The sequence below is a fragment of the Pogoniulus pusillus genome, chromosome 5 (genome assembly GCF_015220805.1).
Source record: "Pogoniulus pusillus isolate bPogPus1 chromosome 5, bPogPus1.pri, whole genome shotgun sequence".
In the NCBI taxonomy this organism is placed as follows: domain Eukaryota; kingdom Metazoa; phylum Chordata; class Aves; order Piciformes; family Lybiidae; genus Pogoniulus; species Pogoniulus pusillus.
Window position 1 is genome coordinate 30,378,848 of NC_087268.1, and position 15,088 is coordinate 30,393,935.

Below are 15,088 nucleotides of genomic sequence, written 5' to 3' on the forward strand. Positions count from 1 at the left end.
AGGTCACCCCTCAGTTTCTCTTCTCCAAGCAGAACTTATCAAGTAACTCCTCATAAGTCTTGCCTTTGAGGTCTTTCACCATCTTTGCTTATCCTCCCCTGGACACACTCTAATAGGCTGATGTACTTCTTATATTGAGGCATCCAAAAGTGTACATAGTGCCAGAGGTGGGACCACACCAGTGCAATGTAGAGTGGGACAGTCACCTCCCACAGCTAGGTAGCTATGCTGTGCTTAGTGCACCCAGGAGACCTGGTGGGACATGCTGGGATGTGCACTTGTGTGCATATCTGATATTGCATCTTTAGGTGACCTTCTCATGCTTACAGATGACTGTCCACTGAGTTTGGGGCAGGGTTGGGGGGGGAGAGAAAAACCCATTGTCTTCCTCATTTTGTGATACATTATTTCTTGCTACCACTGAACACAATCTCTTTAATTGTCACCTGTTCCAAAGTCCTGCACAAGTGCCTGCACAAGTTCTGGTTTGGGGCTGAGTCCAACACATGTGGTATCCACATGGTACTATCCATGGTTGCCAGATGTCAAAGCACAGACCATCCTCTGGTTCTGGCCAAACACAGAGCTATCTAGGTCAAACAGTACTTCACCATCCTACGCTTTGACCTCAGCAAAGTGGCCACACTACAGGCAGCTAAATCTCTCTTTTGATGTGATTCTGCAACACTTGATGAAGAGCTGTGCTTCAGCCAAATAATATCAGTGACTGGGAAAAGCCACCCAGGGATAACTGAGTTCTGACAGTACACACCACTCAGTTGTAATCAGGTTTTGCTCAAGATTACTTGATAACATTTCCAAATCTACTACTCAGTTCCAAAAGTGTTTTTTCTTTCCTTTCATTTGGCTGTTACCTCCTCTAAGGAGGGCATATTTCTTACTTCTAATCAAACACAAATAGCCCTGTCAGTGGTACAAAACCAAATGAAAATGTATGATCCTTCATCAAACTACATTCTGCTCAGGAAGTCAGACAGCAATCACAAGGCCTGGGCCTGGCTCGTTTTCTTCTCTTGAAAGAAGTTACACACTGTGTGGGCTAAATGAATGTCTCCTCTTAACCCTTCCCTCCTGTGTCACAGCCTGTGGAGTCTGTGAATTAGCAATTTGACCCTGTCCTGATCAACAAAGGGTTTATGTATCTCAGCATCTATTTCTTCCCCTTCCTATAGAATTGAAGGAAAACAATCTTATATGATGTGCACCACTGTGTCAGTGAAATGGCAGGTGAGGTCAGTCACCTGCACAGGCTCCTCAGAGCAGTGGTTATGCCACCGAGCCTGTCAGAGTTAACAGCTCTTTGTCACATGGCTTAGTTTCAGATCCTGCAAGGAGCAGGGAGGTGGACTTCTTGATCCTTCTGGGTTCCTTCCAAATCGAGATACTCTGTGACTCTATGGTAAGTACAGTGGCATATGGCAAATATAACACAAGCCATGTTGCCTTTCTGGAACACTATGTACAGTGTATTTTTTCCAATCTTATTTTTTAGCAACATGGGAGAGAGAGGAAGCAGAACAACAGAAGCCCAAGCAAAACCAATGTACTTTATTTCTATCAGGTCAGGATTTAATTTCTGAAGAGCTACATAAAACTACAGAGGACTGCACCTCTTACAGTTTTCCATTAGTTATCAGGGCTACTGAACACATAAAAAATGTTCTAAACTTGTTTCACTCTGAACTCTTGCAGTTACTTTTTGTGAAATTCAGCCTCTGCTGTAACTGGACACCACAGCTGCAAGCATAAAAAGTTATAGGTGCTTTACACATTCAGTTAGTAATGTCAGATAAACTACCATGCAACAGTAGAGCACTGCAAAAACGCCACAACCAATTTTGATCAAAAAGATGGCATCTGAAATTTAGAGCAGTGCTTGCATATAGAAGCCCATTAATAAAACCTGTCCATAAATCAGTAAATGGTTGAATTATGTCAACAGTTGTATTAAATAGCAGTTAGTAGACTAACACACCATACCATATGAAAATAACTCTTTAGAAAGGTTGTAACAGATATATTCACTGAATACTGAAAGTAACTCTTTAGAAAGGTTGCAGCAGATATATTCACTGAATTCCTTTGTACTACAGCATTCGTGTTATGAACAGAACTGTTTATTGCAGAGACATTTTCTTTGGTATAATGCACTTAAAATGAAGTAGGTTTGCCACACGGAGGTAAGGCAAGTATGTATTAAGGTAGACTCATAACAGCAAGTCCACAATGGCAGTGACAGTAATGGATTGTGTATGGATCATACTTCAAAACTCTTCTTTTGCAGCATCCAGCAACAAGAGATACTTTCCAAATCCTTTAGTAAGAAAATGCAACTCCTGTGCCTCCAAAAGCATACTGCAAATCACTGCTTCTTCAAGTGGAAGTATCAATATTAATACTTTGGTTTGTTTCTGTTGTTAGTATTATGAAAAGCTGCAAATGAAACACAGAATCAAGCATATAAACTGTAACATACTCTGAAGAAATAAACCTAAAATACAGAAAACAAATCTTTTTTTTTTCTGAAGTTGAGAATTACTGCTAATAGTGCAGATCACAGGATGTTAAAGGTAGGAAGGGACCTCTAGAGATCATCAAGCCCAACGCCCCTGCCAGAGCATGACTATATAATCCAGTGAAGGTTGCACAGGAACACATCTCAGACAGGACTTGAAAGTATCCGGAGAAGACTCTGCAGTCTCTCTGGGGAGCCTGTTCCAGTGCTCTGTGACCCTTACAGTAAGTGAAGAAATTCCTCCTCATGTTGAGGTGGAACTTCCTGTGCTGTAGTTTATACTCATTGCCTCTTGTCCTATCACAGGGCACCAGTGAGAAGAGTTTGTCCCCTCCTTATTGGCAGCCAGCCCTCAGACATCTATAAACATTGATTAGGTCTCCTCTAAGTCTTCTCTTTACCAGACCAACAAGCCTTAGGACACTCAGCCTCTCCTCACAGGGCAGTGCTCCAGCCCCATAATCTTCTTCGTAGCCCCCCGCGTGACTTTTTATAGCGGATCCCAATCCCTCTTGAACTAGGGAGCCCAAAACTGAACACAGTATTCCAGGTGAGGTCTCACCAGGGCAGAGGGGTAGGAGAACCTCCCTTGATCTGCTGGCCATACCCCTCTTAATGTACCCCAGGATCCCATTGGACTTTTTTTTACTACTAATTGCACTTTCACATGTAAATGCAGAAAAAGGCATCTAAGAAAAGGGACTGGGTAATGTTACTCTAAATGCAGTAAATTATGGCAAAAACACAGGCTGCTGGCATACACCCCAAAAATGTCAAAGCTGTCCTGATGGTATTTATGAAAATGCATATACTCATACAGCTCCTAAAGTTTTTCAGAATCTAGCAGGATTGCACAATGTCTGCAACAAAAACATCCACTTTCTATTGCTGTAAGGTGTTAACCATCCTGCAGTAAAGTTGCAACTTGTTAGGAAAGGAAATAAGTTGACTGATAGGTTTGGACTAGGAAAAAATGTAATTCAAAATAATTTAATGTTCACTCAATGTTTCCATATGAAGTAGAAGGGCATGTTATTCTGAGGGCTACTTCTGAGTACATTGCTGAAAATTCACAATTCGTTCAAGCTTTCCTTTTGGGGGTGGAGAAATAAATACATGGGTGGGAAGGAATAATGTGAAACGTTTTTAGGTCATATTCTGCATTCAGTGTAATTTTATAGCCAATGCTATCAATCTTTCTTCCCAAAAAGTCTGTACTAGGAAGGCTTATTTAGTACTATGGAACAACAGCAGTCAGACTGCTTCATCAAAACGTAAGGGCTGCAGTCAAAGACCTTTTCTGGGTGAATTCCCTGGGTGAATGTTTCCCCCGCTCCAACTCTTCACTCTGCTCTGTTGATGGACACTGACAATTTCCTTATCTCTGACATGAAAGCACAGGTTTTTAAAATCAAAAATCATAATTCCTTCATGGGAAGAGGTTGAAAAAAAGAGAAAGAATGCTTACAGAAGACACCGCAGTCACTCTGAAACTAAATCCAAGTGTAAGCGATTCTTTTTTACACATTCCTGTCTTCTTATCAGGTAACAGAATAGAAGCATGTTTTTATCTTTTCTAAAGAAAAGATTACTGAAATTTGCATTATAAAGCTGGTATGTGAAGAATTCCTCTATTGCTGCCTCTGACGGCCAGCATTAGCACTTACTTTTTGCCGTCCTTGTCTCTCTTCAAAGTAACAACAGGCGTAGAGACGGATGCTTGTGATCGGAGTGATTCAGCGTTAGCTTTCTTCTCAATAAACAGCGCTATTTCGTTTTCTAGAACTTTTTTCTTTTTCTCCAATTTCTTTTTCACTTCTTGATGCATTAGCATGTGATGTTCAAATTTAGTCTGTATCTGCTCAAAGCAAGCACCAAAAAATAGTATTTCCAACTAATAACACAAGGTGGTGATAATACAACACAAAACTCTTCTGCAATTAAATAGCAAAACATACCTCAGATTGTGTTAAAAGCAGTTTAAAACAATTTCAGTTCTTTCCTAAAACTGGCAAGACTAAAGTCAGCAATCCAGAAAGAAATCATTCATATCAGATTGTTCTCATAGAAGCCAGGTTACTACACACAAAACACAAGTGGAAACCATGGGTGACACTAAGAGAATGTTGTATTTCTTACTATATTTTACTGTACCTCTACTATGTAAAAAATAAAGAGGTCTTTAGAGAGGAAATTATTAGCCACAGAAGGATTACATCACTATTTGTAAAGCAGAATCTATTTCCCTAAAACCAGGTGAGCAAGGAATCACAAATACTTTAGTTACACCAGTATGCATTTCATATATATATATTTATATAAATAAATTATTACACATATTAATTATATTTATCCACTAATATGTCTACACAGAATAGGTCTGCTTGGGAGAGCCACTTACGGGCTGCAAGAAGGGATCTACTCAAAAGAGTCCAAAGGAGGGCTAGGAAGATGATTAAGGGGCTGGAGCAAATGCTCTGTGAGGAAAGGCTGAGGGACCTGGGGTTTTTTGGTCTAGTGAAGGGAAGACTTAGAGGGAATCTAATCAATGTTTATAAATATCTGTGGGCTGGATGTCAAGAGGGAGGGGACAGACTCTTCTCACTTGTGCTCTGTGATAAGATACAGTGTAATGGGTATAAACTACAGCACAGGAAGTTGCACCTCAACATGAGGAGGAACTTCTTTACTGTGAGGGTCACAGAGCACTGGAACAGGCTCCCCAGAGAAGTTGGAGATTTTCAAGACCCATCTGGATGTGTTCCTGTGCTACCTGTGCTAGATTCTGTGGTCCTGCTCTGGCAGGGTGGTTGGACTCAACAATCTATGGAGGTCCCTTCCAACCCTTAACATCCTATGAACCTGCAATTGCTTTTCTGCAGTAACTGTGCTTTGATTGTTCTTCCAGCTTATTAGTGGATTTTACTTTCCAGATGTATTTTTATCAGTTTAAACCTACTGTGAAGTTGTGCATGGTAACAAAAGTGTTCCTTACTCCACATTTCCTCATCTCCCATCTCCCCATACACAAAGCCTTCTAGAATCTTGCTTCTATATTGGTGTAACTCAATCTGAGTGCTGCTATACCAGTATAGAAATCAGAAAGATCCATTGTTAGAAAGACAGAAATCATAAATAACTGAGATGACAGGTGTAACAGTATGCCTGCTCTACACAGCAGAGATGTCAATTTCATGAATATGTATGTAGGGATGCATAGATGTATACCATTAGTTTATTTACTTTATTGCAACAGATAACCAGATGCATGGCAAAACCAAATGGAATACCAATAAAAACATTCAAGGTAGAAACAGTAAGGTCCTGAACAACTGCAGTCCCAGGAGTGGTAATACTGCACATTGCACCTACAAGCTTCCTCCAAATGAAGGATGTAAAAGCAATCTTTGAGTACAACAAAAAGTCCTGTTTTAATTTGGTTTCCAGGTACACAGACACACTTCTCAGATAATGAGCAGCAACAGTAGATGACAAACATTCTTTAGGAGTGACTGCATGATCACTTTCTCACACCAGGAACTGGTAAAACTAATATCCACAATTCAAGTGCAATATGCAGAGCTCACACACCACCTGGGTGAAATCACACAAGGAAAACATCAAAGGGTACCAACACATACTGTGCAAGACCTAGCTGAATCTACTTTGCACATGACAAATTACTCCTCCAATTGGTTAGTCTCACACTGAGGGGCTGAACTTGACGCTTCTTTTTCCCCACAAGTTCTATGGGGGACTTAACAGATTTAGAAAACAAGGTATCAACTCTAATTTAAAACAGGCATCTGAACACTTCACAGAAACTACTACATCTTTGTTGGGAGACTGAGGGACAGAAAAGAACATTAATAAATATACACAGCTTTCCCATTTCAATTAAAACAGTATTTAAATAAAAACACATATGACTCTGATAGAGTTTGGCAGACAGTGGATGAGAAGATCCTGTTCTGCCAGTCCAGCTTGACAGGACTAAGTCTTCAACAATATATTAAGAGTATTCCCCAAATACTCTTAAGGCAGCTGAGAATAGATGAGATTGTAGAAACAAAGCAAAAACAACAAAAGCAACCCCCTCTGCCACACTGTAAAACTTCTCAGCATGAGGGTTGAACATCTATTTAATAACTGAACCTGAAGGCCATACATACATACATACCTGCCCCACTCAATTAGGCTGAAAAAAAACCTCAGGGACTTTTTTCCTCAAACCTTGGTCTTTTCAGAGCATACCTATACTCATGAAATGCACCCACTGTGCTGATATTGCACACTCATGTTTCTCAGCATACTGCTAGAGAAGACAAAGAAACGTGCAACCATTCTTACTTCAGTGTATCACCTCCCTCTCTATTGACTTGTCCCATCTATTCACCAAAGCCTTTAGACCTTTTAAGAAAACCCCTGTCATTTATAGAGTCATAGAATCATTTATGTTAGGTAAACGATTAAGATCATTGAGTCCAACTGCTAATCATAACACTACCAAGTCCACCACTAAACCACAGCCCTAAGCACACATCTACATGTCTAAAGTACCTCCACAGATGGTTATTTCATCACTTCCCTAGGCAGCCTGTTCCACTGTTTGACAACTATTTTTCCTAATATCCCAATCTAAACTACCCCTGGTGCAACTTGAGGCCTTTTCTTTTTGTCCTATGGATTGTATCTTGAAGAAAACACCAACACCTATCTCACTACAACCTCCTTTCAGGTAGTTTGTACAGAGTGATAAGGTCGCCCCTGAGTCTCCTTTTCCCTCAGCCGCTCCTCACAGGACTTGTTCTCATTTGGTTGTGTCTAATCAATCTGCTAATCCAATCAGTCTGTGTAATCAACATGATTAAGATTTTGAGCACCACTGTCTTCAAAATACTAGGAAGTCATGAATATCAATTCATGATATTGATAAGCATTTAACTGTTCCAAACCTCAGCAAACAAACTCAGACAGGCATGCTTACCTGTTGCTCTGCTTCTTTCAATATTGTTTCTTTCTCCTTCACTCTCTGCACAAATTGTTGTCTCATCTTCTCCTCTTTTCTTTGCAGTTCAAGGTACAATTCATGCCTCTTTGCCTCATAGGCTTCCTGTAGACTGAAGTCCAAAAATGTAAACAAGTCTCCAGCACGCTGCTTTATTCAATGTGGAAAACCAACAATCTGGAACATTATTTAAACAATTAATATTCATCTGAAACATTCATCTCTATAGCTTCCCACATAAAAATTCATTCACAAACCTAGCCAAAAGGAAGCATCTTTCTAAATCTTTAAATAAACAACCCTGAGTACACAATTATTTACACTAACAGCCTGGGCAATTTACATTTCAAAGTAAACAGCACTTCAGGAATCTCACCTTCTAAAAGACCTGAGTTACAACTTTCTGTCTCCAACACCCACAACTTTTTTTTCTTTAAGATGCTTGTTAATAAGACCCCAAAATTGCTAGAAAAACATCCTCCCCGATTTTACATATTGTGACACTTCAGTTTTAAAGTAAGGCATTAAAAAACGTTGCATCTAGAGCATTAACACAACAAACAGACTATTCCTGTATGAAAAAGAAGGAAAATAACAGGACCTTCAAAACACGTAGCTCTCCCTTTCTGTAATTTCACAAATTTAAATATGGTGGAGTCACATTAATACAGAATAAATAGAGTTTCCTAAGTAGTTTAACATCTGAAAGATAGGGCTACTTTCCAGCATGCATACACCAAAACCTCAAGACTGCTTCTCTGTTCCTGCATCCTCCATTCCAGGGGCTAACATACTGCATATATACCACACTTACATTTAAACGTATATAAGAGGTGTAAATTAGTTCAGATCATTGAGCAAATAATTAGCAATGGAAGAAAATTGCTTTTAAATCTATGCCTCTTACCTTTTTTATTTCTTGGTGAAAAAAAAAGTTACCCTACTAGGTAATTTCAGTACTAGACATTTCAGTACACAAGACATTTTCCCCCTGCAAACAGCAAATACTTGAAAATGAGAACTTCTTTCATAACATATGTTTCTTTCTAAGCATATCATAGGAAATTAAAAGATGCTGACAATTTCTTCATGTACTACTAGAGGTTTGGCATTTTTAGGGTCTGTACTATCACTGCTGTCACAGCTGTGCTAGAAGTACAAGTTCTGTTTTTCAGGGAAAACAGGATGAAGCCCGTACACAGATGTTCAATATCTTTATTGATGACCTGGACGAGGGGATTGAGTCCAGCATCAGTAAGTCTGCAGATGACACCAAGCTGGGAGTAGGTGTTGATCTGCTGGAAGGTAGGAGAGCCCTGCAGAGGGACCTGGACAGGCTGGATGGGTGGGCAGAGGCCAACGGGATGAGATTTAACAAGGCCAAGTGCAGGGTTCTGCACTTTGGCCACAACAACCCCAAGCAGTGCTATAGGCTGGGGACTGAGTGGCTGGAGAGCAGCCAGGAGGAAAGGGACCTGGTCTTTAAGTCTAGACAGCATATGTAATAACAATTAAGCTGCAGCACGTTTTTGTCAAGGGTCAGCAATCTCACTGTACACAGCCTGGGACCCTGAGTCAGTTCTGCTAGCCAGCATGCTGTCTTTGGGTGGAATAAAGCCACTAGAGCAAGTCCTAGACTATGACAACACAGTGCAATCACAGCTGCCTTTCCTTACACAGGCATCTTTAAACTCAACCTAAATTAGTTTACCCAGTAAAAGCAATCTTGTCTTGAAATTAATGAATGATTAACTTTGAGGACACAGCATATACTAAGGAATAAATTTTTATTTTATTTCTATTCCCACCTTCTCTGGACTGAATTGTTCTGCAAATCACAGTGGCAAAATTAAAACAAACTTTGCTTTTGTGTGTTTGACATAACAACAGTGTAATGATCCAAACAGTCTTTGGTTTTAGAAGTTTTGGGGAGGAGGGGGGAAACAGTTCACCGGATCTTGAGCCAATCCTTTCGCTGTTACTGTATCCCCTGCTCCCAGTAAAACACTCTTCAGTTTACCTGAAGACTGGTTTCACTGTTTCTCACGTAACACATTATGAAAATCAGATTCACAGGTTCACTCATTCCTCTGGTTTGGACCTCTAAAACTTTATGAAGCTCTCTCTATGACACCACTTGCAAAATTAAAATGTTGAAGACAGCTACTTAAATAATATATTCTTTTTGAGGTTTCAGAGGAAGAGAATGGATTGCGAAGAAAGTCTACACCTTACTAATCCACTGCAAACCTCCTAACAGCACTATCACCTACCTCTGTACAGAAGCATTGCTGACATACAATCTTTTGTATCACAGTATCACCAAGGTTGGAAGAGACCTCATAGATCATCAAGTCCAACCCTTTACCACAGAGCTCAAGGCTAGACCATGGCACCAAGTGCCACGTCCAGTCCTGCCTTGAACAGCTCCAGGGACGGCGACTCCACCACCTCCCCGGGCAGCCCATTCCATTGTCCAATGACTCTCTCAGTGAAGAACTTTCTCCACTGTATTTGCATTAAGACGTAGAATACAGAAGCCTATATATAAAGATGCAAATCGAACATGTTCTGTTCCTAAATAAAGACTCTGACTAAAGTGAATTCAACTATCAATGGCACACAATGTTTATGTACACTGAAGAGCACAGATATTTACATGGCAATTTATAGTTAATTTTTTTCTAAAGCTTTCAAACTTGAAAACTCCACATGTAGCTTTTACCATATCCTCCAGATATCAATTAAGTTATATCAGAAAAACAAACAAAGTTAAATAGTGGCAGGTATTTTTTGCATTGTGCATTGGCTCAGTAAACTATAGAAGTTGGTATTAAGCAACACTAAGGATGTGTTAGATCTAAAGGATTATCCTTATAACTCCTGCCATGAGCAGGGATGGACCTTAAAGACCATCTTGTTCCAAACTCCTGCCATGAGCAGGGATGGACCTTAAATGCCATCTTGTTCCAAACTCCTGCCATGAGCAGGGATGGACCTTAAATACCACCTTGTTCCAAACTCCTGCCATGAGCAGGGATATCTTCTACTAGAACAGGTTGTTCAAGGCCCCATCCAACCCTGTCTTGAAGAAAGCTTTCTTTGCAAACACTGTGTTATTCTCCTTATTGCTGTGAAGAGGGAAATAAGGGGCAGGTCTCAGGGCAGGCAGCTGAGCAGCATCTTTGCCAGCTCCACAAAGCAAAGAATGCCAGCAAAAGGAGGGACCAGCAGGCAAGGGATGGAGGGACCTGAGCCACATGGCTTCAGGACCTGGGGATTGAAACTAAACTAAAATCAGAATGAATATTGCTTCATTTAGACCAAGAGGAAACGTCCTCAAGTTGCACCAGGGGATGTTTAGGATGGATGCTAGGGCAATCAGGCTGGACACCAGGAAGATATTCTTCACAGAGTGATTACCCATTGGAATGGGAGGTGTTTAAAAGGAGGCTGAATGAGGCACTTAGTGCCGTGGTTTAGTTAATTAGAAGGGTTAGGCGATAGGTTGGACTTGATGATCTTAGAGGTCTTTTCCAACCTGGTTAATTCTGTGGTTCTGTGATTATCATCTTTCTGATGGAGGCCTGAAAACCTGGTATTTTGGATGTGGTTCAGTCTTACCATAAGGAGGTTGCAATATTCAGCTCAAATATAAAGGTCTGCAGTTGGTCAAATCAACTCCACTCCCAAGTGCCTTTCCAAGGAAGGCTAATAGAATCACAGAATGTATAGAATCATAGAATCAACCAGGTTGGAAGTGACCTCCAAGATCATCCAGTCCAACGTATCATGTAAATCTGCCCTAGCCCATTTTTCACATAAATTAAAAGACAAAAACATAAAGGAAAAGATGGCAATTTTTTTTTTGCCATTTGGATCCATGTTTGAGACAGGTATGGATATAAATTAAAACAAACAAACAAACAAAAGGTTTAGATCACTTAAAGCACAGTATTACAGATGTATGTCTTAAAAAAAATCCTGGCTATTGTGACTAATTTTGAGATGAACAGCTGAAGAATGGCACAGAGTTGCAAACATGATGCTATATATACCCATGTCAAGGGATGCACTGTACATTTTATGTAAATTTTAAATACTCCACAACATAATCTAGCAGAGGTCTTCAACAGAAGGGTTCACTTCTGCCTCCATATATTGCCACAAAAATCAGTTTTTCTAGACATGCAGCACTTCAGTTTGCTTTGGTTTTATCTGGCTTGTAACTGGAGACAAAGCAGGTCTTGCTTTCGTATTTGTGTGTTGCTTCTCTCTTGCTGGTCCACTACACCCAGGGCACTCGTATTATGCTCTCATAACAGCTAATGTGCTGATACAAAAAAAACCCAAAAAGCAAGAGGAGAGCAGCTTGGAGGGCTCTGCCGAAGCTTGCTCCACTTCTGCAAAACCAAAAATCCTCCCAAGCACTACACATCCCAGTTACCTTTCACCCAAGTCAAACAAATATGGCCCTTGAGTAAAAGGGTTTGATGCCCCTGTTCTAGCACAACTGGTTTAGCTAATGCCCCAACTAAAACATTTGCCAGTAATTTACACCTTTTGAATTGTTATTGATTGCTTAAGCAAACAGTTCAGTGTAGAAATACATTGCAGTTGCATGCAATCTGGGTATGAATCATAGAATCAACCAGGTTGGAAGAGACCTCCAAGATCATCCAGGCCAACCTAGCACCCAGCCCTAGCCAGTCAACTAGACCATGGCACTGAGTGCCTCATCCAGGCTTTTCCTGAACACCTCCAGGGACAGTGCCTCCACCACCTCCCTGGGCAGCCCATTCCAATGCCAATCACTCTCTCTGGGAAGAACTTCCTCCTCCTAACATCCAGCCTATACCTCCCCCGGCACAGCTTGAGACTGTGTCCCCTTGTTCTATTGCTGGTTGCCTGGGAGAAGAGGCCACCCCCCACCTGGCTACAATGTCCATTCAGGTAGTTGTAGACAGCAGTGAGGTCACCCCTGAGCCTCCTCTTCTCCAGGCTAAACAGGCCCAGCTCCCTCAGCCTCTCCTCATAGGGTTTGTGTTCCAGGCCCCTCACCAGCTTTGTTGCCCTTCTCTGGACACATTCCAGCACCTCAACATCTCTCTTGAATTGAGGGGCCCAGAACTGGACACAGTACTCAAGGTGTGGCCTGACCAGTGCTGAGTACAGGGGAAGAATAACCTCCCTTGTCCTACTGGCCACACTGTTCCTGATGTAGGCCAGGATGACATTGGCTCTCTTGGCCACCTGGGCACACTGCTGGCTCATCTTCAGCCTACTATCTATCAGTACCCCCAGGTCCCTTTCCTCCTGGCTGCTCTCCAGCCACTCAGTCCCCAGCCTGTACTGCTGCTTGGGGTTTTTGTGGCCAAAGTGCAGAACCCTGCACTTGACCTTGTTAAATCTCATCCCATTGGCCTCTGCCCACCCATCCAGCCTGTCCAGGTCCCTCTGCAGGGCTCTCCTACCTTCCAACAGATCAACACCTGCTCCTAGCTTGGTGTCATCTGCAAACTTACTGATGCTGGACTCAATCTCTTTGTCCAGATCATCAATAAATATATTGAACAGGACTGGGCCCAGCACTGATCCTTGGGGAACAAATAAAAAACAGATACTGAAAGTACATCATAGCAACCTTTCTCTACATATAAACTTATTCACATTACTGAATCCTTCCTGGTTTTCTTCCATCCTCAAAATAGACTGAGAAACAAACATGGTTTTTTTTCCAGGAACTGCAAGGTTCTGAATATCCCAGTTTCAGGGAGGAATAAACCATGCAATAATATGATTGCTCACATACTGAGAAACTGAGGTGGTTATGTTACAGTTATGTTTGACTGTAATTATTATGAAGAACAAATTGTGATTATGAGCACAGGAAAAAAAGCAAACAACTGAGTGAGAATTATTAACATCAGAGAATCCAAATATGCAATCATATACCCTAAATATCACTCCTAAGCTTTTTTCAACAGATCCTTGCTTATGAGCTTTCCTCTTTCAAGACAAAAATGTCTCATTAAGTAACAACATAGCTTAGACTGGAAAATAGACTTATAAAATGTCCAACTTCAAAACAGTAGTAAATCCTCTTCTCCCTTGCAAGCATCTAGGATTACTATGTGCACACTTCTGTTTCTATCTCACATTTTTCCATCTGGGACATCTCAGCAATTATCTCTTGCTGAGAATGACCTGAAACTAGAAATTCATGTTCTCAATTGACATAATTGGGCCATCAAAAAGACAGGACACACACACACACACACAAAAGAAAGTCTATCTTCATTTTTCAGTAAGAAAAAAAGAAGAAATCCAAATTTTAAGTATTTTTAAAAATATAATAAAAGCAGTTCCTGGATTTTACATCCAGCAGATACTGTTTCAAATGCATAGGCCATCCCCTCAAATGCTGTCTGCTATCTGTTGACTTCATTGCATAAATTTTGCCCTAAGAGGCTTTCAAAGCCCATTCCCACTAGGCTGCTTTGCATGGCTTGGAAACCAGATTATGCTTCCATGATTAGTTTTATCTTTTGATAATATTTCACTTTTAACCTTGTGGTGGTTTGGCTTTTACCCGCCCCACACACACTTTAGAAATGCCCCAGCTAACTCAGTCGGCTCTGGGAATATAAATGAAGCTATTTATTTACAGCTAGCACAATGTACAAGCAGATATGTACAATATATATAGTTATATACAGAAATATACAAGTTAAAAGTAATACAGAAACACAACTCCCCTCCCAGAAACCTGAGTCCCTAGGAGGGGCTCTCAACCACCCCAGTACCTCCCCCTGCCCCTCTCAACCTTACCCCAATCCTGAGAAAGAATAGAGGTGCAGCCAAGAGGTTAAGGAGCAAGGTTAGTGGCAGCGAGGTTAGGGAGATGTAGCTGAGTCTGAAGCCAAAAGCAGAGTGAGAAAATGGCAAATGTTATCTAATGTTTACTTTCTTGTTCCCATACTTCTCAGCGAGACTGTGAGAGAAGTTGACATCACAACTGTTTTCCTTTTCACAGCTAAATTATCTACTTTCTCTCACCAAAACATTCTAGCCTGCTTCAAACTAGCGCAAACCTGAAGCACCACGTGGTGGATTCTTCATTTTTAAAGCGGTTTACCGCATGTTATATTTTAATCTGATAGGGCACACGCATGACTGTTAATTCTCATGACCTTTTACAATGATACCTGAACTCTTCATTAATGAGTTTAATGTACTGGTTTTGCAAGATATATGAATGAGATTATGGATGTTCCCACTTACTGATTAATTCAGGTGATGCCAATTATTGTTATCCAGTTTAACAAATAATGGTTTGATAAAACACTAGTATAAGCCAGATACCCTGAAATCAGCAGAATAACTCAATTTCATATGGATGATCCAGGTTGGACTGGATGACCTTGGAGGTCTCTTCCAACCTGGTTGATTCTATGATTTTATTTTAGTATGACTACAATATCCAGAGTCCTGACTACATCATGACACCTTTTTAACTATACAGTCAAGTCTCTCTCCATTCT

At 40.8% G+C, this 15,088-nt stretch overlaps 1 protein-coding gene across 4 annotated transcripts in view; it reads right to left on the bottom strand.

Annotated features, from left to right (window-relative positions):
- Positions 1-1,548: 1,548 nt before the first annotated feature.
- LOC135175489 (septin-10-like) overlaps positions 1,549-15,088 on the bottom strand; it is a 111,962-nt gene continuing 98,422 nt past the window's right edge. For 3 of the 4 annotated variants that reach the window (XM_064143674.1, XM_064143672.1, XM_064143675.1), the window contains 3 exons: positions 7,524-7,656; positions 4,204-4,394; positions 1,549-2,454 (listed from right to left, as the gene is read on the bottom strand). In XM_064143674.1, coding sequence (XP_063999744.1) covers positions 2,445-2,454; positions 4,204-4,394; positions 7,524-7,656 — 334 coding nt within the window. In that variant the 3' untranslated portion in view covers positions 1,549-2,444. Of the gene's footprint in view, positions 2,455-4,203; positions 4,395-7,523; positions 7,722-15,088 lie in introns of those variants that run through there. The other variant, XM_064143676.1, reaches the window with a different exon arrangement.